Source organism: Pristiophorus japonicus, chromosome 1 (genome assembly GCF_044704955.1).
Source record: "Pristiophorus japonicus isolate sPriJap1 chromosome 1, sPriJap1.hap1, whole genome shotgun sequence".
Lineage (NCBI taxonomy): Eukaryota > Metazoa > Chordata > Chondrichthyes > Pristiophoridae > Pristiophorus > Pristiophorus japonicus.
The window spans coordinates 356,455,106-356,477,624 of NC_091977.1; the positions used below are offsets into that span (position 1 = coordinate 356,455,106).

At 42.3% G+C, this 22,519-nt stretch overlaps 1 protein-coding gene across 2 annotated transcripts in view; it reads left to right on the forward strand.

Annotated features, from left to right (window-relative positions):
• The window catches only part of rad21b (RAD21 cohesin complex component b), an 81,120-nt gene that overhangs the window by 46,730 nt on the left and 11,871 nt on the right, over positions 1-22,519 (forward strand). For both annotated transcript variants that reach the window (XM_070890709.1, XM_070890716.1), the window contains exons 5-13: positions 2,002-2,108; positions 10,268-10,474; positions 11,523-11,645; positions 11,768-11,890; positions 12,346-12,569; positions 12,956-13,115; positions 17,406-17,551; positions 18,097-18,252; positions 19,662-19,745. In XM_070890709.1, coding sequence (XP_070746810.1) covers positions 2,002-2,108; positions 10,268-10,474; positions 11,523-11,645; positions 11,768-11,890; positions 12,346-12,569; positions 12,956-13,115; positions 17,406-17,551; positions 18,097-18,252; positions 19,662-19,745 — 1,330 coding nt within the window. The remainder of the gene's footprint in view (positions 1-2,001; positions 2,109-10,267; positions 10,475-11,522; positions 11,646-11,767; positions 11,891-12,345; positions 12,570-12,955; positions 13,116-17,405; positions 17,552-18,096; positions 18,253-19,661; positions 19,746-22,519) is intronic.

Here is a 22,519-nt window from a genome sequence, read left to right on the forward strand (position 1 = left end):
AAATTAACCGTTAACCATGTGTGATGAACATCACAGCAGGCTAATGGAATATGGGGGCATTAGATCATGTCCTTATTCAGCATCTGCTTAGACACGCAACGCTGCTTGATAGTGATCAGGAGAAAAACCCATAGCTGATTATTTTTATTTTCCCCTCTATTCTGTTTAATCCAGGGCCATAAAGGGCAACTGGTCGCACAGCTGGGATCAGACAATGCAGTATGGACTGAGCATTGAATGAGAGATATGCTTGGTTTGTTGTGGCTCAGCTACCTGCTGTATAAATTTGCTGAGCCACTGTGGGAGCTCTGTTTTACTTCTAATCAATAATAGACTTCCTTCAGGGATGTGCTTGGTTAAGGGAAGCCATAGTTCTCCAAAATAGTCTCCTTCAAAGGTGGTGTGCACCGTATTTTAGAATAATTACTTGCCCGTAGAGAATAAATGCACGGTCAAAAGGGGTGGTGTGCAAAGGTAGCATTCTGTGGAAATTTAGTTGAATGGAATTGCATGTTTTAGTAAAAGAATGACATTGTTAACAAAACAATACTGTTTCAGTTTCACGCAGCAAACAAAACATATGTTGCAATGACAAACAGCATGAGTGCAGCTGACCGTTGCATCTTTATTAAGGGAGCGCAAAATAGTTTTGTTTATGTGGCAAACTAGTAAACTGGACTGGACTGCTTTGACATTTTTGTTAACAAAGCTCAAATACCAATATGAAAATAGACCATGAGGAAAACCCTAAATTGGAGTATCCAAATACAGAAATTGTAGTTTTAAACCTCCAGGAAGAATAAAGTTGTGCGGCATGTGTTTAGCATAATTGCAAAACTTTACTATTGCTAATCAACATCATAAAAGAAAACTTAAACTTCATCCAGACAGAGTAACTGATAACCTACAGCACTTTTGACTATATGACATTCTTAGCAGATAACAAAGCCTCTGGGGAATGTTCTTACATTTTTGTCAAAAAATTAGTTGTGTAACTTGGGTTATGAAATATGAATTCATGGTATCTGAAAACTGCTACCAAAATAGCATCATTATCTTGATCAGTATTTACCAGAAATATTATCCAGTATGTTTTGTTGGCCTCACTGCTACTTGGCCATTTGAAATGAACTTTCCCAGTGACTAACGATTTCTGTATGATGTTTGTGTTTAGCAGTCCCAGAGAATGCACACATGAATGCTACTTGTGTGTAGCAGCAGTTCATTTCCTGAACAAGTTCATCAATGATGCGGCTATTGGATATTTTGGTGTAATTATTATTCTTTCACTGCTTACTGTTCTGGAATAGTTGAAATACCTGGATGTATTGGGTGTTAACCTTTTGAGAGGCGGTCATGTGTGAACTCTGCAATTCTTAATATTTTCCAGAATTATTATGAAGGAAAATATTTATTTATACTGATCACTTTTGACATAAAAAGAAAAAAAGACTTGCATTTATATAAAGTGCTTTTCATGACCACTGGACATCCCAAAGCACTTTACAGCCAATGTGAAGTGTAGCTACTGTTGCAATGTAGCAAACACGGCAGCCAATTTGCCCACAGCAAGCTCCCACAAACAATGACCAGATAATTTGTTTTTGCTATGTTGATTGAGGGATAAATATTGGCCAGGATACCGGGGACACCCCTGCTCTTCAAATAGTGTCCTGGGATCTTTTATGTCCACCTGAGAGAGCAGATGGGGCCTTTGTTTAATGCCTCATCTGAAAGACGGCACCTCTGACAGTGCAGCACTTCCTCAGTACTGTACTGGAGTGTCAGCCTAGATTTTTGTGCTAGAGTCTCTGGAGCGGGACTTGAACCCACAATTTTCTCTTTTCGGAGGCAAGGGTGCTACCAACTGAGCCATAGCTCAGCTGATAGTCTTTGAAAGTTCTACAGTTGAGTCTTTTCGAGCTTGTGTCTAATTCATTTGATTTGCATGATTGATTTGCAAATCTTGGCTTAATCATATCAATATGGTCTATTTTCTAGTGATATTGATGTGGCACAACAGTTTACTTTGAACCAGAGTCGAGTGGAAGAGATCACTATGAGAGAGGAAGTGGGCAACATCACTTTACTTCAGGACAATGACTTTGGTAAGAATTGAGATTTAGCTTTAACTTGATATTTTTCCTGAACATAGAGAGACAAATCATCTGAAAAATGTTTTCCCTATGTTTTATTTCTCTAATAATTTAAGAATATAGTCCTTAGCATGACTGCTATTAAAGAGTAGAAGTTAGAGTGTTATTTTAACTGGTAAACTGCTTGTGTAAAATTGCTGTGCATGCGATTTAAACAAAGCTGTTAACCCATTAATTTCCTATCCATCAATGGCGTCATTAAAATATCACATAGAAATTTTAGCCTTCAGTGAAGTCATTACAAATAACAGTGAAGTAATTTTTCCCCTGAGCATTTTAAAATTTGAATCTGTATTCAACTCTTAAAAATAAGTGCCATTGTAAACAGAATTTCACTTGTGGTACCAGTACTGTAGCAAGCTTCAGGGTTGGTGTAACATTTGCCCCTCAGGAGATTGCATAGCAAGTGAGTTGGTGGGAGTAATGGTGTAGAAGTTGCATCATCATATAACACGGGCTCAATGGACCAGCTGGTCTTTTCCCCTCCTTCACTTTTGTATATTTGTAACTATAGTATTCTCAGCTCCTGAATAGCAATAATACTAAGGATGTGCATTTGTGTTATTGAAACGGGGTAGAGTGTGAAGGGTTGATATCGTGACACCAATTTTTTTTTTTTTTTTTTTTTAAACCCTCGCCCAGCAAAAATGGTGTGTGGGAGGAGTTAAAATTTGAAAATTCTAGTTCCAGTCTTCAGCCCACCGTGTTCCCGGCCGCACTAATTTTTGTGACTGAATCATACCAGCAACGAGGCTCCTACTAAAGGCATGCGGGGGCCTGTTTAATATTCAAAGTCACAGCCCGATGTCATCGGCACCACAGGGTGATATTAACTTGAAGTCAGGGGAAGTCCTGCACTGTCTGCAGTTGGGCAGCAGAACCACAGTGGGTGATGGTAACTGGCCTGACGAGGCCACAGTAAGTTTTTTTTTAAGTAGTTCTGTTAGAATTTCTTGCAAGGGGTTCTTTGGCCTCCTCTGGCCTACCGTCAATCACACTGAAACCTTTCCTCCCACTGACTACCGGACTATTTCCATGGTTGTGGCCTTCTGCTGCCAGGATCCCACTCCTGCCCTCCAGCCAGTGAATCTGGCTGGGTGTCAATCGGGAGTCTGGGAACTTTTATTTAAATGAGGCCTCCATGTCCAGGACTCTGGGTGTGCAGCTCACTTTGGGGCTCTCGTGCATTCCTCTTCTTTCCCCCCCCCCCCCCCCCCCCCCCCCCCCCCTTTACTTTTTAAATCTGGGCCTTTACATTGGTTCAATTGGTGCAAAATGGCTGGTACAGTCAGGACCTGATGGCTTGTGTTAAATTAACAGCAACTGCAGAAATTCCAAGTTAAATCATGTCATTTTTACTGTGTACCAGATGTCATTTACCTGACTCGAGCTGTATACTATAGTATAATTTCTGCTTTTGCACACTTGTTATTTTGGAAGGATTTGTACTTTGTTGAAAATTAGCACTGTTGCTCAGGTAATTGTTGTCATGTATCTCACACTACTGTACATAACTATCTTACCATGCTATACATGACTGTAACTAGAGATGTCCTGTAACCACAAGCTTACCTTACCACCAGGGGTGCACTTGCAGGAGACACTGGATACCTGTCCCAGACAGGTCTCTGGCAAGTGTGGCATTCGAGAGCTGTGTAATAAAGGTGCAGGTCCTGAGTGACCTTGACTTCAGCATGTGCCTCGTGTGAGTCTGTACTGCAGGGACAGGACTTTACAGTAGCGACGAGTTACGGGATTACAGAATCCACAGAATGGCGACCAACGGCTCAGATGAAAAATACAATGCTAGAGATAATTGGGAGGACTTTATAGAAAGGCTCCAGCAAAGCTTTGTAACCAAAGACTGGTTAGGCGACGATAAGGCAGACAAGAGAAGAGCCCATCTCTTGACCAGCTGTGGCTCGAAAACATACGCCTTAATGAAGGACCTGCTGGCACCCGAGAAACTAGCAAGCAAGTCGTTTGAGGAGTTGAGCACACTGGTAAGAGACCACTTGAAGCCAGCGAGCAGCCTACACATGGCCAGACACAGGTGCTAGAACTACAGACGCTGTGTGGGCCAGAGCATACCCGACTTCGTGGCGGAACTTCGGAAGTTGGCTAGCTTATGTGAGTTCTCCGATGAACTAAGGAAATAAGTATTGAGACACTTTTTTATTGAAGGAATAGGCCACGCAGGCATATTCCAAAAGCTCATAGAGACCAAGAACTTGACCCGAGAGGCAGCAGCACAGGTTGCACAGACATTCTTGACAGGAGAAGAAACAACGAGGTTGATCTATACTGCGGGTACGACAACTAACGAAACATCGGAACAAGGGGTTCACAGCGTGAAACAAGCCGCTACCCCCACACACACAAAGGCAGGAAAGCAGGCCCTCAACAGCAGGCAGTGGTGCCAGAAGCCATCAAGGGCCACATGAACGGCCGTTCACACCTCATCAACCCACAATGCGAGCAATCAACTGCAAACTGAGAGAAGCTCGAGAGATCAGCCAGATGCAGCTCATCTTTTGGAAACAATGGAAGCGGTCTGTGCTGGAGATGTGGGGGAAGGCACTCATCAAGGGGCTGTCGATTTCAGCATGCTGGGGTTTGCAGAAACTGTGACTATACAGGGCATCTGGCCCGCATGTGCAGAATAACGGCAGCTCGGCTGGTATACGGATCGGAAAGCGGACCAGAAGACGGTGGGGACAGTACCCGGGACACCGAGGTACAGCGGGTCAACACGATCAATGACCACTGCTCTTACAACAAGACGCCTCCAATAATGATGAGAGTCCTACTGAACAGGATACCCGTCAACATGGAGCTGGATACGGGAGCGAGTCAATCTCTCATGAGCGATCAACAATTTGGCCGCACAAAAGTGACAGACCAAAACTCTCAAGGGTCGACACCAAACTAAGGACCTATACCAAAGAAATCGCCCCAGTCCTTGGCAGCGCCATGCTCTCAGTCACACACAAAGGGACAGTGAACCGACTTCCCCTGTGGATTGTCCCCGGAGATCTCCCAGCACTGCTGGGGAGAAGCTGGCTGGCAAAACTAAACTGGAAATGGGATGATATTCTCACGCCATGTCGTCAGAGGAACGGACCTCCTGCTCTAAAGTTCTAAGTCGATTTGAGCATCTCTTTCAGCCAGGTGTGGGCACCTTCAAAGGGGCTAAAGTCAAAATCTACATCACACAAGATGCTAGACCGGTCTATCACAAGGCTAGAGCTGTGCCCTACATGATGAGGGAAAGATTGAACATGAACTGGACAGGCTTCTGCGGGAAGGCATTATCTCACCTGTGGAATTTAGCGATTGGACAAGTCCCATCGTTCCAGTCATGAAGTCTGATGGAATCCGCCCAACAGAATCCAAAACCGAAGCAATTCGCCTGGCACCCAGGCGCCGGAATGTCTCGGAACTGCGCGCCTTTCTCGGGCTACTTAATTACTTTGGGAACTTTATGCAGAACTTGAGCACGCTGCTGGAGCCTCTCCACGTGCTACTCAGAAAGGGGTGCGATTGGTTTTGGGGGGACGCCCAGGAACGCGCCTTCAATAAGGCACGCAACCGTCTATGTTCCAACAGTGTTTTGGCTTTCTTTGATCGAGGCAAAAAGCTAGTTCTTACAAGTGATGCGTCAGCGTACGGGGTCGGGTGCGTTTTACAACATGTCAATGGTGCGGGTAAATCACAACCCATAGCTTATGCCTCCAGGTCACGAGCGCGGGTACGGAATGGTGGGGAAGGAGGCGCTCGCGTGCGTGTACAGTGTCAAAAAGATGCACCAATACCTTTTGGGGGCCAAGTTCGCGTTCGAAACCGACCACAAGCCCTCATGTCCCTACTATCCGAGAGCAAGGCAATAAATATCAACGTCTCAGTGCGCATTCGACGGTGGGCACTCATGTTGGCGTCTTACGACTACACCATAAGGCACAGACAACTGTGCCGACGCACTTAGCAGGCTAGCCCTGGCGACCACGGAAGGGTCTGACGAACAGGACTGAGATAGTCACAGCAATCAATGCCTTTGAGTCCACAGGTTCGCCCATGACGGCTCGCCAAATCAGAGTCTGGACGACCAGCAACCCAATGTTATCCTAGTAAAAAGATGTGTCTTAATTGGTGACTGGGCAGAGGCCGCGATGCCTGCCCTGAGGAGATCATAGGCGCATGCATGAGCTGTCACTACAAGCAGACTGCCTGATGTGGGGCAGCCAAGTAGTTATGCCTCTGCAAAGCAGAGAGGCATTTGTCCGGGAGCTCCACCGCGAGCACCTGGGGATCGTTCTCATGAAGGCCATAGCCAGATCCCACGTCTGGTGGCCTGGTATTGATGCGGACTTGGAGCTCTGCGTCTGACAGTGCACCATTTGTGCCCAACTCAGTAACGCCCCCAGGGAAGCCCCCCTGACTCCCTGGCCCACCAAACTGTGGTCGCGAGTGCACGTAGAATATGCGGGCCCATTCATGGGCAAAATGTTCCTCGTAGTTGTCGATGCATTTTCAAAGTGGATCGAGCACCACCTCCACCACTGTGGAGAGCCTTGGAACCATGTTTGCAATGCATGGCATTCCTGACATATTGGTCAGTGATAATGGTCCGTGCTTCACCAGCGCAGAAGTCCAAGATTTTATAAGTGACCACGGCATAAATCACGTTAAGACGGCACCGCTCAAGCCGGCCTCCAACAGCCAGGCGGAGCGAGCAGTGCAAATCGTTAAACAAGGCATGCTCAAAATCCAAGGTCCCACGCTGCAGGGCCGCCTGTCGCGACTGCTGCTGGCATACAGATCTCGTCCGCACTCACTGACTGGGATCTCCCCCCCCCCCCTCCGGCGCAACTATTGATGAAACTGACCTTAAAGACGAGGCTCTCATTAATCCTCCCAGACATGCATGAAATCGTTGAGGCAAAGCGCCGTAAGCTAACTGAGTACCATGACTGAAATTCGAGGGGGAGGTGGAATGAGATAGGGGACAAAGTGTTTGTGCTAAACTATGGCAGGGGTCCCAAATGGCTTGCAGGGACAGTAACAGGCAAGGAAGGAAACAGGCTACTGGTGGTACAAATGGACAATGGCCAAACTTGCCGGAGGTATGTAGACCAAGTAAAAAGTAGATTTACCAACAACACTGCGGAACCAGAGGCAGACTGCAATGTGGATCTCACACCACATCTGGTGGACAGACAGAGGGAACAACCTGAGGAAGGGACAATCCCAACAGACAGCCCAGGCGAGATACCAGCAATCACACCGAAAGAAAAACAGGCACCAAGGCAAACAACTGAACCACAACTCAGACGCTCCACGCGAGAGCGTAGACCACCTGAGACTGAATCTATAAAGACAATAAGATCTTGGGGGAGGGTGATGTCATGTATCTCACACTACTGTACATAACTGTATCTTACCATGCTATACATGACTGTAACTAGAGATGACCTGTAACCACAAGCTTGCCTTACCACCAGGGGTGCACTTGCAGGAGACACTGGATATCTGTCCCAGACAGGTATATAAAGACAGGTCTCAGGCAAGTGTGGCATTCGAGAGCTGTGTCATAAAGGTGCAGGTCCTGAGTGACCTTGACTTCAGCATGTGCCTCGTATGAGTCTGTACTGCAGGGACAGGACTTTACAATTGTAAACATGGAAATTTTTTAAATAATTTATCAGGGTCTGAAATGAATGGTCAGATTGGAGAAGTGAAGGCAGTTTTCTACTCAACATTTCACTCTTGGTCTTTGGAAAGCACAAATGATTGTAGGCATCTGTTCTCAAAATAAAGAATACGAACAAGACACCTCTGCCCGTGGATAAATCTTGGTGGTGATTCTGGGTTATTCTGTTTGGGGTCTGGTGGGACACTGCTGAAAGAACTATAAATATTGAGTTGCGATAATATTTTTCAGCAAAATTTTGCCTGTATTATAGGCTTTGCATGTGAATTGAACTGAAAATGTCAGGCTGCAAAGTTAAAATTGCGGTCGGAGGCTTCCCGCGGGCGGATGCCTCCAACCGCAATAATTTCTACGAAAGTATCTGGTGGTCCCAGAGGTTCGGTGACTTGCAGTCCTGGGGCTCTACGCGAAGGCCAGTGCAGGGACCCACGTATCCCAGGCTCGTACGGGTTTCGTATGGATCCCTGGGATCACTTGGGCCGGCCCAGCCTATCTCAGTAGGGGGATCGAGTAATGTACGGAGCTGCCATAAGTATGAATGGGAATTCCCCCAAACACACGAGCACTGAAAATAAATTTTAAAAACACATTACATATTTAAAATGAATTAAAATGCAATTTAATTAAATATATTTATACAAATATGTTTTAACAGGGCTAAAAATAAACTTGCCTTAATGGACAGGGTTTTTAATATATAAATGAGTGATGGCATTTTATTTTTCTAGCATAAGAATTTGAAGGACATTCGCTGGGCAGGAGTTGGGCAAATAGATCAACTCTCCGCCTGCGGAGGCCCGCATGCATGCAATCTGTCAAATGAATTTCTGACAGCGCAAGTGCCAGGTTTAGGCGCATGCACTTCGCATATCTAAACCTGGAACTTGTGGGGACCCCACGGCCGCGTACACACTTTGTACCTGCCCGTGGGAAGCGCGATTTCAGGCCCTGTGTATTTTGATTGACCAGAGGTTCAACTATGGAATAGATTTTATATGTGGATTTGAGATTATGCCATCATTCACTTGAACATTTCAAGTACCTCACTTGTGGGTCTTTCACCTTTGGGAAAGAAATGCCAAGTCGGCACCAGTGATTACAAGTCCTGTCTTATGGGCTTGTGCAATATCTTGTATGTTTTTTTTAATGTAGAGAGAATGACGTACTTGTGCTTCAGGCAACCAGATATTGTGATACAGTAGTTCAATTTACATTTTACTTTAGATAAATTAAGGTTGCCATTTTTTTCCCCCTGTCTACAATGCAAGCTCTGCAAGTGTCTTAACAGTGATCCAGTTGCAGAGAGCTAAGAAGTAGTATAAATCTATACAATATAATGAGCCATAAAGTGCCCATTGATTTTTGTGGTTCTAGAAAAGCTATAGAATTTCCTTTTGATCATTATTTTAAAACTTTAATCCTGTGTATTGGAATCTTTGTTCTTTAAACCATTCTAAGAAGATTATTGGTCATTAACAAAATTGAATGTTTTTTCTTTTGGGGAGAAAAAAAAAGCTTGGCCTCTACCTTCATTTTTAAATGTACAGCAAAGTTGCTAGCGATCTACTGATACATGTCGAGCAGTGATGGTTTGATTTCGCAATTACACACTAAGTATCAGTGGTAATATTGGATAGCTTGTTAAAGTAATGAATAATGGTTCGTGCATGTCACGGGCACGTGTAAATACTGGCCCTGAAATCCCGGTCGGCTGCTTCCCGCGGGCGATCGAGGGAAAATGTTAAAGCTGCACACCTACCTGTTCCTACTGCGCCCACGCAAGTTCTCGGTCCTGAGGCCTTTACTGACTGTGCGTCGCAGCGCGTGCACATCTGAACGTGCACAGGGCTGGAGCTGCAGTCACATGGCTCTGGGCAGCCAATCAAGGTAAAGTATGTTCTCATTCATAATGGGAACTCCGTAAAGTTGTCGCTCCGTAAACTTGCTTTTATCAGGTGTAAGAGTTTTCAGGGCATCCGCTGGGCAAGATATGGGTAAATACCACAATCTTGCCCATGCAAATGTCCTGGATGTGGAGGATCCGTCAAGCCCCAGCTTGGCAGATTGGAAAAGATTTCAGCACATGCGCTGAAAACCGGCTTTTGCGATGCCTTCCCAGGACCGTACACACTCGGTACGGACCCAGGAGGCCCGAATTTCTGGGCCACTGTGGCTCGGATGTATCTGGGACTGCACATAACATTGTGCCAACTTTAAATTATTGACTCCTTCGATCCAGTATTAGACCATTAAAGATTGAACATGGAAGTCTAAATGTCTGCTTTAGCTTCAGAACCTCTTTATTGGCTTGAACGATTGAAAAAGTGATTTTCCAATTTGTTTGGTGAATGCAAAATATTAAAAGTCTATTACTAATGTGGAATTTCCACCCTATGTAAAGGTGATTTTGGTGTTGATGATCGTGAGATTATGCGAGAAGGCAGCACATTTGAAGAAGACATAATGGGAAGCGCCAGCGACTCCAATCTGTTGTTGGAGCCAGTACAGAACACCACAGCTCAGCTTGCTGAGAAAAGTAACCATCTGGCGTATGATGACCCTCTCAAAAATGACGGATTTGGAGATGGCATTGATGGTGGAATTCTTGGTATGTTTTTTTTCTTGCCTCCCTTGATTCAGAGTTTAGGCAGAGTACAGTTAGAAGGTATAATCAATTCCGGGGGAAACAAATTAATTAAAATATGGAGTACTGCCCAGAACATAATTTTAAATTTAGTTTTATATATTCCCAATTTCACATGCAATTCAACTAGATATAACTTTCACTTCTATGTAATTAGACCACATTGGATCCTCTGAATAACTGTAGCTACGGAGTGCCTAAGCCCAGTCAAGCCACCAAATTTTTATCCAAAGCATAATGCTAGTGTGTTACTTAATATGGAAGTTTTCACATTATTTTGCATTTTCAGTACATTGGTTATAGAATCATACAATCCATGTTTGGCTCTTTGAAAGAGCTATCCAATTAATCCCCCTACCCTGCTCTTTCCCCATAATCTTGCAAATTATTCCTTTTAAAGTATATATCTAATTCCCTTTTTGAAAGCTACTATTGAATCTGCTTCAACTGCCCTTTCAGGCAGTGTGTCAATCGTAATAACTCGTTACGTTAAAAAAAAAATTTTCCCCATCTTGCCTCTGGATCTTTTGCCAGTTTACACTATTTACTCAAACCCCTTCGTAATTTTGAACACCTCCATTAAAATGGTCCTTTAGTTTCTCTGCTCTGAGGAGAACAATTCCAGCGTCTCGTCTCTCCACATAACTGAAGTCCCTATTCTGTGGTATAATTCTAGTAAATCTCATCTGCACCCTCTCCAAGGCCTTGACATCCCTCCTAAAGTGTGGTCCCATGATTGGTGAGGCCTAACCAGTGATTTATAACTGTTTAGTATAACTTGGTTACTTTTATGCTCTGTCTCTATTTATGAAGCATAGCATCCCTTTTTAACCACCATATCAACTTGTCCTGCTACCTTCAAAGATTTGTTTATGTGCACCCCCAGGTCTCTCCTCCTGTATCCCCTTTAAAATTGTATCATTTAGTTATGTTTAACAAAAGTTTTTTTTTAATGTAGACCAATTTTGCATGCTTTCTCAAATATTTGACTGAAAATCATTTTGCTTGCCAGATGACAAACTTTTAAGTCACGACGATGGTGGTATCTTTGATGATCCACCGGTGTTACCAGATGGGGGAGTTTTGATGCCAGAAGAACCTGTTCATAATGATGATGATGATGATGTTATGTCAAGTGAGTATTTTGAAGTGTTTAATCTTTAATCTTTACTGAGTGCATAAACTGAACCTGAATTATTTCTTAACAGTTCTATTAATGTTGCATTATGAATATCACCCAAATTTATTTTTATATAGTGGGTGGACCTGACAGTCCAGACTCTGATGATCCAGTTGAACCTCTGCCAACAATGACTGATCAAACAACTTTAGTACCAAATGAAGAGGAAGCATTTGCTTTGGAACCAATTGATATAACTGGTAAGTTCTTTGTAGACTTTAATTCAGAACTGTGATCAGATAAGCTGGGTCAAATATCAAAGCCAGAGGAGCAAATCTTAAGATTTGCCTTTCCAACCATAATTTGTACGATATAAAATGACCATGGTGTAACAGTGTTAATAGCAGTTATAAATATTTCAGTGAAGTAGAAAATGGGAAGCAAAATGCGAACATATACTGTACCGATATCAACACCATCTTTATGCAGCATTTTTTGGTGTTTGCAAGTGATGCATCTCTATCTGAATTTTAACTACATTTAAACAACTTGTACTGTTGGAGAAATGGTTTGTTGCATAAGTATTTCAGTAAAATGTCTCGTTTGTGGTTTTATTTGTGATGGGGTTTGTTGGGAATGCATTTGATTAAAAGCAACTCTAATTCTGGGAAGTAAAGTATAGTTCTTTTAACCTGTTGGGGATGATTTCTTACAGTTAAGGAAACAAAAGCCAAAAGGAAGAGGAAACTGATTGTGGACAGTGTAAAAGAACTGGACAGTAAAACAATTCGGGCACAGTTAAGTGACTACTCTGACATTGTAACCACGTTGGATCTTGCACCTCCAACCAAGAAACTTATGCTGTGGAAAGAGACTGGTGGTGTGGAGAAACTGTTCTCGCTTCCAGCTCAGCCTCTCTGGAATAGCAGATTGTTGAAGGTAACTGAATTGTTGAAATGTCCAAGTTCTGTTTATGGAGGAGGTAGTGTATAACCTGCAGAGAGTTCTAAAATGTGTACAACGATTGCACATTTTCACCAGCTTATAAAAATGAGATCATTGTGACGTGGTAAGCAAGTCTTACAAGTTTCATTTTGACAGTTTATTTGAGAGTTGTATTTGTGAATACAGCTCAAATGTGAAATGTCATAACTGTTATGTTTAATAACTACATTGGGTCTATTGAACAATCTGATTTATAGATGTGTCTGTTGTATTTAACAGTACAAGCTGCTGTAGTTATAGGAATTTGTGTAACTCTGATATTTGTATCCCAGTCTGTAATAAATACTGTCAGTTAAAACTTCTTCTTGATTTCTGTGTAGCTTTTCACACGCTGCCTCACACCAATTGTCCCAGATGAACTGAGAAAAAAGAGAAAAGGGGGTGAAGCAGACAACTTGGAACAATTCCTGAAAGAGATTGAAAATCCAGAAGTGCCAAGGGAGGAGCAGCAGCCACAACAGCAACAGCGTGATGTAATTGGTAGGAATTCTGGTTCTTATTTCTCTCAACGCTGCAGTTTCCATTTTAAGTCATTCATTCTTTTCCTCCTTTCAGTGAGAGATTGGCTATGATCATTTCCATCGCCCATGAAAATATAATTTCTCTCAATATAACAAAGTCCCCAAATACTCTGCATCCCTCTATGAATATCTCTAACACAGCAATATATGTCCAGAATTGTACACAGTATTACAAATGTAGCCTCATATTCAATTAACTAGTTTTGAGTTACAATCAAATGCCTTTTTGAAGTGCTTCCAAATACTTGATTAACTTGCTGATAACATTTTCACCTTGGCTGGAAATCATCAGTGAATGAGTGGTCACCAATTTTTTTTTTACTTTTCCACTTCTGCTTATAAACACTATCATGTAAACATGATTCATGCTTCATTGTACATGGGCTCATATTTTGTGGTAGGTAATGTCAGCATTCACCATCATTACCCCTCTGAAACTGACGGAATTGCAGGATTTAGCGCGCACACGTCTAAATGTGGAAATCCTCAAGTTGTGGTCAGTCATTCACTGCTCTGACACAGGCAGCGCTGTGGACCAACTCTTTTCCCCCCCCCCCCCCCCCCCCACACCGCGCGCACACAGCCCCCCCTCCCGATCCACCCACGTCCCCCACCCACATGCGCACAACACACACACCCCTCCGCGTGCACTGCACACGTACCCGCACGCACCCGCTAGCACAAACACACGGCGACACACACACATGCCACCGCCAGCCCTAGCACGCATGCACCAGCACACGTACCAACACACACCCACGCACCAGCCCCCCCCCCCCACACTCATTCTCACACTTTCACTGGTTCAGGTTCAATGTAAATGAATTAATTTTGAAATGCTGTTATATATGTAATTAGCAGCTATTTTGGACATAGGCAGCAATGATATTCATGACCAGTTAATCTATTTTTGGCAGTGGTAGTTGTGGGAAGAATGTTGGTCAGGGCACCAGGACAACTCCTTGCTCTTCAAATAGTGCTATGGGATCTTTAACATTGGAAAAGGCAGATGAGGCTTTTGTTGTTTGGCCATGTTTGTTATCTGAAGGATGATAAAAAATCAGGCAATGCCCTCCTCAGTAAAGCACTAAAGCGTCAGCCTAAATTAGTTGATCAAGATCTGGAGTGGGGTTTGGTCCCATAACCACCTTACTCAGATGAGAGATGATCAACTGAGCAATGCTAGTACTTTGCACAAACTATTTACAAATTGAGCTTCCAACACCAATGCATAGGGTTCATTAGCTTCCCCTGCTATGGTGTTGTGTTTATTTATGAGTAGCTGCTGCATCTTGCTAATTGGCAATTGAAACCTACTTCCCATCCATGTTCATTTTACTGTGGCTTTGATAATCTGCAAAAGCTCTTGCATCAGTTTAGTTAGGAGAACATCCACTGTAGTTTTGCCTTCCACCATGAAGGCCATCTAAAATTAAATCAAATTATGACCTCTCATCCCAACTGGGAACTCAATTAGATTCTGCAGAAATGTATGTACCTTCCTTTCAAAACCTCTCAACACTTGTAAACTAAATACTGCATGCTTTGTTACTCTGGTTTTAGCTTGCTGGATCAGTGAATTCCAAGTGCTGGTGATATTTCGGTATTTCATGATCTACACTCTGACTAAGCGATTCTTAGGACATAGCCAAATTTCCTACTAAAGATTCTTCTTGCTTGGGGCAAGAAATTGTGATGCTTTGTGTATCCTCCATTGAAATTAGAGCTGGAAAGCTGCAGAAGTGCTTGTAGATCATTGGTCTTTGGACCGTGTTGTAAATTCCAGGATTCTTTTACCTCAATCTGGTTCAGTAAAATTACTGAGTCGAATACCTCTTGTGCTTTGAACAAAGCAGTCTTTATTACCGGCCAGTAAGACCTATCAGACAGAAGATATACTCTCTGGATAGAGCATACACACTCCCTACGGATAGGTGAAGTTACATCGTAAAGCGTCAACAGTTATACAGTTTTGAAATCCGATAACAAAATACAATTAGATTGACATTCTAACTCAGCCACTCATTAGTCAATCTATATGAGATGTTTTTATGAAAGCTCAAGCATTGCCTCTAAATGTTTCAATCTAGTGGTGTGACTATTAACTGAGACCTTGCAATTCTGCAGATTTACAATTAGATGTTATTGGCAGGATTAGTGACTTGAAACCTTGAGAAAGACTGTTAGCTATGCTGATGTTGCACTATTTGCAATCTGACATTCTCCCAGCTATTCTTCCATGGCTTATACATTTTCATATATCCCGTTTACTTTACTGTCCTTAATTCCATACATTCCGTTCAGATATCCACATTGTCATATCCTTCCATCAGAGTTAGGATATATTCACAATGTATGGTCTCAAAATCCTATAGAAATGGAATGGAGACTAGCCAATAAATGGTACGATACCAAGAAGTGTAGTGCATGTCGACGGATACTTGAAGGTAGCAGGACAGGTGGTTAAGAAGACATTTGGGATAATTTCCTTTATTAGCCGGGGCATAGAATGTAAGAACAGGGAGGTTATGCTTGAACTGTATAAAACACAAGTTAGACAAAGAGCTGAAAATTGGGATTCGGCTGCTGAATAACTCTTCCGGCTGGCGCAGGCACGATGGGCCGAATGCCCTCCTTCTGTTTTGTGCTATGAATTTCCATGATTCTAATTGTTGAATCATTACTGTTAGTAAAATAGTTAATAATATCCAGGTATAGTCCTCCGAAACATGAATCCATCTGTTCTTGTTAAGGTACCACCTGACCTGTGCTTTTTCAGTATTTTTGTTCTTGTTGACAATTCAGCTATCTTTATCACACGTTGCAATGTGAATTTTAACTGTCCTCTCTCGAGCAACTAATTGAAATAATTTTTAACGCTACCCCATTATCCCAGCCATCAAATATAGCGGACGAACGCTCTCTATAAGCTGTGGGGACTGTATAGCATTGGTCAAAACAAACTGATTTTGATCAACTCACCCCATATGTGAAGGATGTTCTACAGATTACGTAATCTTTCCTATAAATATACTATTGACATCCACATAGTCCTCCATCTGGAGAATATTAGAGTTTTTTTGTCTTGGTTGTTTGCCATTCTTACTATGAAATCTACTTGTAAAAACATGTTTTAAAGGTCTTGAGGGCTAGGTTTTCGGTGGAAACCGTTTTTAGGCTTAACTTTCAGCCTTTACATCTGGTAAAGTCAGCGTTGCTCGAGGATTCACGGCGCAAACCACGAGTTTCGGCAACTTTAGTCCGAGGCTGGTAGCGCTGAGAGAGAGGCCTTGGGAGGAGGGAAAAACAAAAAAAAAATTGCAAAATAAACATTCACAAAACCCTTGCCTACTAAATCGCTGAAAAACAATTAAAAAATAAAAGCTTTTAACTTACCTTTTTTTGCAGGTCTTACTTACCGCTGCTTGCAGGGCTGCACCGACAGGTTTGACCCTGTCGATATTCTGGGAGCGGCAGAGAGTGCCGAAAGTACGACGGTAACGCAATCCACAGCGTTGCACGTCGTTTCACGTCAGCGCATCTCTCCCTGGCAGTACGTGGAAGCGCCGCTGCAAAAAGGTGCTGAAGATCCCATCAACCGGGTTTTCGCCACAGAGGGTCAAATCGCAGCGAAAACCCGGTTGCAAAGTCAGCGAAAATCCAGCCCTATATCTTTATCTTTTCTCGGATATTGGAATTTAGAAATCATATTAAAAGTTCCTGAGTGTTTCTCATTACTGCCTATAATTTGAAATGTGTATTTGTCCTAGAGGTACGTTGTGGTTTCATCTTCTATTTGCATTAAGATTCTTAGTCCAGATTCAACTAGATTGTTCTGAGGGATGAGAGTACTGAATGAATTCATTGTGCCCCGAGTACCAGAGAGGTCTGGGTATGCACACTGCGATCAAGATTGACTTATTTTTCCATCAATTAGGTCAACCCTTAATGGCCAAGTGAAAATTATCTATTCCAAATAATAGCGCAGGTTTCTGTGTTTGCCTGGTGGTAGTCTGAAAAATACTGATGTGTTCTTTGTGATTTTCCTTGCTGTAAATCTGGGATTCTGCACTATGGATCTTATTTCCATTTGAAGAAAACCTTCCAAGATGGCTTTCATGTGAAATTTAATTTGTTTAACAAAATAAGTACATAACGATGGGCCGAATGGCCACCTTCCATGCTGTGTAACCATTCTATCATTCTTTGAACTATGTAAATTAGAATTTAAAATTTTTTTGAAATTTAGATGAACCCATCTTAGAAGAGCCCAGTCGCCTACAGGAATCAATATTGGAGAGCAGTAGGACCGCACTGGATGAGTCAATTATGCCCCCACCACAGAGAGTAGCTAAGCGTAAATCAAAGGAAATGGAATCAGAGCCTGCAGTACCTGTGAGTATTATTTTTTTTTAATTCTCTTTAAAAGCTCTCTATATGACGGTGAATTAAATTGAAAAATATTGAATAGCATGAAGCCAAACAGCTTGTGAAATACTTAGATACCACTAATTATGTCAGATACGTTATACATGTTTTTGTCTTTTAAATTGATAGCCATTTGCTTCCCAATTGAATATTGTTGGTGTTCAGTAAGAAACGGTTATTAAGTCTTCTCTAGTGAAAAAACAGTAATGGGAGACACTAGCAATGTCTTCTCTCCAGGTGGAAAAAAAGGATCTCTTGGGTGGCTTATTTGGTGAGTCTGTCATTGGGAAGCTGCATCCTTTACAGTTCTTAATCCTATCCTGGGGCTTCAATTCAACAAAATTTTAAGTACTGTTTTTTTTTCTCCTGAAAAAAAGAAATATTTCCCCCTCAATATTGTTATCTTCTGTTTTGACATCTGTTGCTGCTTGATACAGAGACATTCACTCCTACTCCTGTCGTTCCATTGGAGACTTGTGTATCTCATTTTCTAACTGTTTGTGTCCCTTCAGCAAGAAGAACAGCAGCAGCCACAGCAGCAAGAACAGGAATTGCAGATTCCACCGGTAGAGCTTCCCCCAGAGGAGCAATTGCACATTACTGACCTTGTCCCAGAACTTGCAGTTTTGCAAGAGAAGAAGGAAAAAGGTGAAGAGGAGGAAGAGGAGGTGGGGACAGCTACCTTTTTGATACTCTTTTTGCTAGCTTATATGAATTCTGCAGCAAGGTTTGTCGTCTTATTTGTCTTCCCTTGCTCTTCGTGAAGTTACTGATTCACATTGGGCTAAAAATCTATGAGCAGTGGCAGCCTTCTGATGCTATGTACAATTGACTATTCATCTGTGAGCCATGACCTGAGCTATTCAAAACGATCATGAGATGATACCCATCTGTTCTGCACACAATATCTGCACATACTTCATTTGGAAGTCAGCAGATATTAATCAGGAGTACATTTCTGTCTCGATGGCTCAACCAGTTTGAGGTAAATAGATAAACTTTCCAGACGAGAAAGGTCTCCGCTTTGATTCCCATTTTTTTGAGCTTGTTGATCTCAGCTGAAGTAGCAGTAGGGCCTCTAATTGATCCGAGCATCCTTGTATCAGTGATGAGAAAATTTATCTGGGCTTTCCACTACTTAACTTTTCTCCAGCACATGGACGTCAAGTGAGAGAGGATTCACTTCAACTTTAGTGCCCTATTGGTCAAGTATGATTGCTTTGGTGAGATATTGGGGAGTGCCCATGGAACTGTATCCCAGTGAGGATTTGATACCTTAAGAATGAAAGAAAATGGTGAAGATGAAAACAATTATAAAACAAAGTCAGAAGCTTTTTCCAGACCTTCCAAACCCAGCCGTGCTAACACCAATTATAGTGTCTCCATTATTGCACTCTAGCAGGGATTGTCTACTCCAACACACATCAGGCATCAGTTTGGGAGCTCTGCTTTGTATAGATCAGTATCCGATTGGTACTCAGTAAGTCACTGGATTCCAGCAAGAGTTCTCTTTGAAGGGTTTTTATAGTTCCTTCATTAATTTGAAATATTAAAATTCCTTTTTAAGCTTACAAAAGTCTTTATTTCAAAAACTTGTAATTTTTTTGTACATTAAGCCCACATTTCTAATTGTATAATGGAAAATAATAACAATTTGATCAAATGAGATTCATTATTTTGATCAACTTTATATAACTATGAAAAATTAATTCTGGCAAGCTTCCCACCTGTTGTCTAGCCAGGACCATTTGAGCTGGTTTGCAGACTTATCCGGTGCCAAATGGGAAGAATCCCAGTGATGGGAAAAGGAACAGAGGCAATAATGGGAAAAGCAGCTTTACAAATTGTGACTGCTTTGTTTGATGATTGGCCTTTGGTTCTTTGAAATATGTTTACAGTCCTCTATAATTTATAATAGGTATATTTGAACAATTGAGACACTGGCAGTCCTGATTTTTTTTTTATTGGTCTGTAATATATCTAGTCCATTGGATGAAGTTTGGAGTTATTGGTGTTTCCTCTTTCATACTTATTGGGATTTTACTATAGAGCAACATATTTTACTTTTTGTTTTTAGGAAGAGGAAACAGTAGGGGGTGACCAGGATCAGGAAGAGAGGCGGTGGAATAAGAGAACTCAGCAAATGCTTCATGGTCTACAGGTAAGATAATTAAAATTAAGTAATTTATAACTAATGGACTGAGCATTCACTGTGGAGATTTGTGCAGCTAAATTGCATATAAAATTGCGCAAAATGCTATGCTGTGATTTGAAGGCTTTTTAATTGTATTATGAATAAATCCAGAATTATTAAGAAATGTTTGCAGATAGTGGTTTAACCATTTACTTTAGAGATGTATACATACTGATTAATGTGGTGACCTACTTGTGCACAAAATGTTTTAAGTCTAATTCTGACCATGAATATTTTTGTTGAAGTTTTGCAGTAAATCTCTAGGTTCACATTAAAAAAAGTCAAGAAGACTAGCTATATATCAACTATTACATGTACTCTGCAAAATTGGTTGACTCAGATGACCTGGAGTAGCATTGTAGTTAGCTGCATCTTCATTGTTGGATAGCATTCCTCAATGAAATTTACTTGACTTTTTTGGTGCATGTTTAGGAGGCCCCTGTGGAGATCCATCCACAATATCATAGAATCATAGCATAGTACAGTACTGGCTCTTTTGAAGAGCAATTCAGTTAGTCCCAGCTCTTTCCCCATATCCCTGCAATTTTTTCTCCTTCAATTCCCATTTAAAGGCTTCTATTGAATCTGTATCCGGCAGTGCATTCCAAATCTTAACCACTCGTTGCATAAATAGCTTTTGCTCCTGTTCCCTCTGGTTCTTTCGCCAATCACCTTTAAGTCTGTGTCCTCGTTATCGACCCTTCAGCCATTGGAAACAGTATCTCTTTATTTACTCGTATCTAAACCCTTCATGACTTTAAACACCTCTATCAAATCTCTCCTTGGCCTTCTCTGCTCCAAGGAGAACAACTCCACTTCTCCAGTCTATCTGCGCAACTGTAACCCCTCATCCCTGGAACCATTTTAGTAATTGTCTTCTGTACCCTCTCCAAAGCCTTCGCTTCCTTCCTAAATACTCCAGCTGGGGACGAACTAGTGTTATATAGGCTTAGCATAACTTCCTGGCTTTTGTAGTCACTGCTATTCTAAAGCCCAGGATTCCATATGCTTTATTAACTGATTTGTTTATCTGTCCTGCCACCTTCAAAGATTTTTACACAAACACCTGCAGGTCTCTCTTTTCTTACACCCCCTTTAAAATTGTACTATTTAGCTTGTAAAGTCTCTCATTCGGCCTACCAAAATGCATCATCTTACTTTTCTGTGTTGAATTTCATCTATGTGTCCACTCATTCCACCAGCCTGGCTATGCTCTCTTGAAGACTATTACTATCCTGCTCACTGTTTACTACACTTACACGTTTTGTGTCATCTGGATATTTCAAAATTGTGCCCTGTACCCCAAGTCCAAGTCAGTAATGTACAGTATATCAAAAACAGCAGTACTGAACCTTGGAGAGTTCCTCCAGTTTGAAAAACATCCATGCACAACAACACTCTGCCAATTTTATATCGATACTGCTCCTTTGTACCATGAGCGTTAATGTTGTTACCAAGGCTAATGGGCTCAATTTTCTCCAGTGATTTGCGCCGTTCTTTTGGTGTGTGCTGCTTTTTTTGGCTTAAATTTTTAAAATCCAAGTTTCCCCAATCCTTGTGCGTCAACGTAACTCAGTTACGATTTTTTTAGGGTTTTTTTTGTCATGGGGTCCTGTACCAGTTTTTCACAATTATGCAAGTTTGGCCAATTTACATTTCTCCTAGGACAGCATATATATGACCACTCCCGAAAAACTTTTGGGCACTTAAGGAAAACCAGCGCACATTAAAAGACGCCATTGTTTTTAGGCGAAGTTTTAGAGGGACACTCGAACACATAAATATGCATAATCAAACTTAAATGTTTAAAACTTAAAACGCAGGAAGTGGAATTCTTTAAGTTTTGATTTTTTTTAACTGACACGCCACCACCGAATGTCTCCAAACCAGGCTCGAGTCGGAGCGTCGGCCGGCAGAATTGGTCCCTCGCCCGGACACGGGCTCTGGGCTCAGCTTGAAAAGAAGCCTGGGGGAGAGACTACGGAAGGCATGAGAAGCCTTACACTGGGCGGGGGTGGGGGGGGGGCCGCGGCGGGGGGTTCCGATCGTTGCGCCTGCTCAGACCTGAGTGTGGTCCATACTAGGGTGTTGACCTTGGGGAGAGTTTTTTGCAAAGGTACAATTTAATCATGGGGGCAATACTTGACAATGCCATACCTCGTGCAAGCCTTCTGCATGATGGTGCTGCAGAGGAGATAACTGATTCAACGTCATCACATGAGGAACCTCCGAGCATGAAGGGTGATGGGCAGGAGGCCTTACCCACGTCGGGTATATCGAGACAGGTGTTCGTACCTGCACCCAAGTGATGCAGACTGTTTCGGAAGGTTGCGTTTCCGCCAAGAAGTTGTAACTGAGATCTGAGAGTTAGTAAAAGCACACCTGCAACCTAGAAGCATCAGGAGGATTGCTTTGTCAGTTGAAGTGAAGGTTACAGCTGCACTTTCATTCTATGCATCTGGATTGTTCCAGACCACAACTGGGGATGTGTGCGCCATTTCTCAATGTGCAACACATATCTGCATTCAGCAGGTGACTGCTGCACTAAATGCCCAAAGGAATGACTACATAAAGTTCACCATGACCACCCAGGCAATGCGTGAAAGGGCTGTGAGCTTCTCCAGAATTGCTGGCTTCCCAAAGGTACAGGGCTGCATTTATTGTACCCACATTGCCTTGAGCACCTTTGGAGGATTGCGAGATGTACAGGAACAGAAAAGGCTTCCACTCCGTTAATGTGC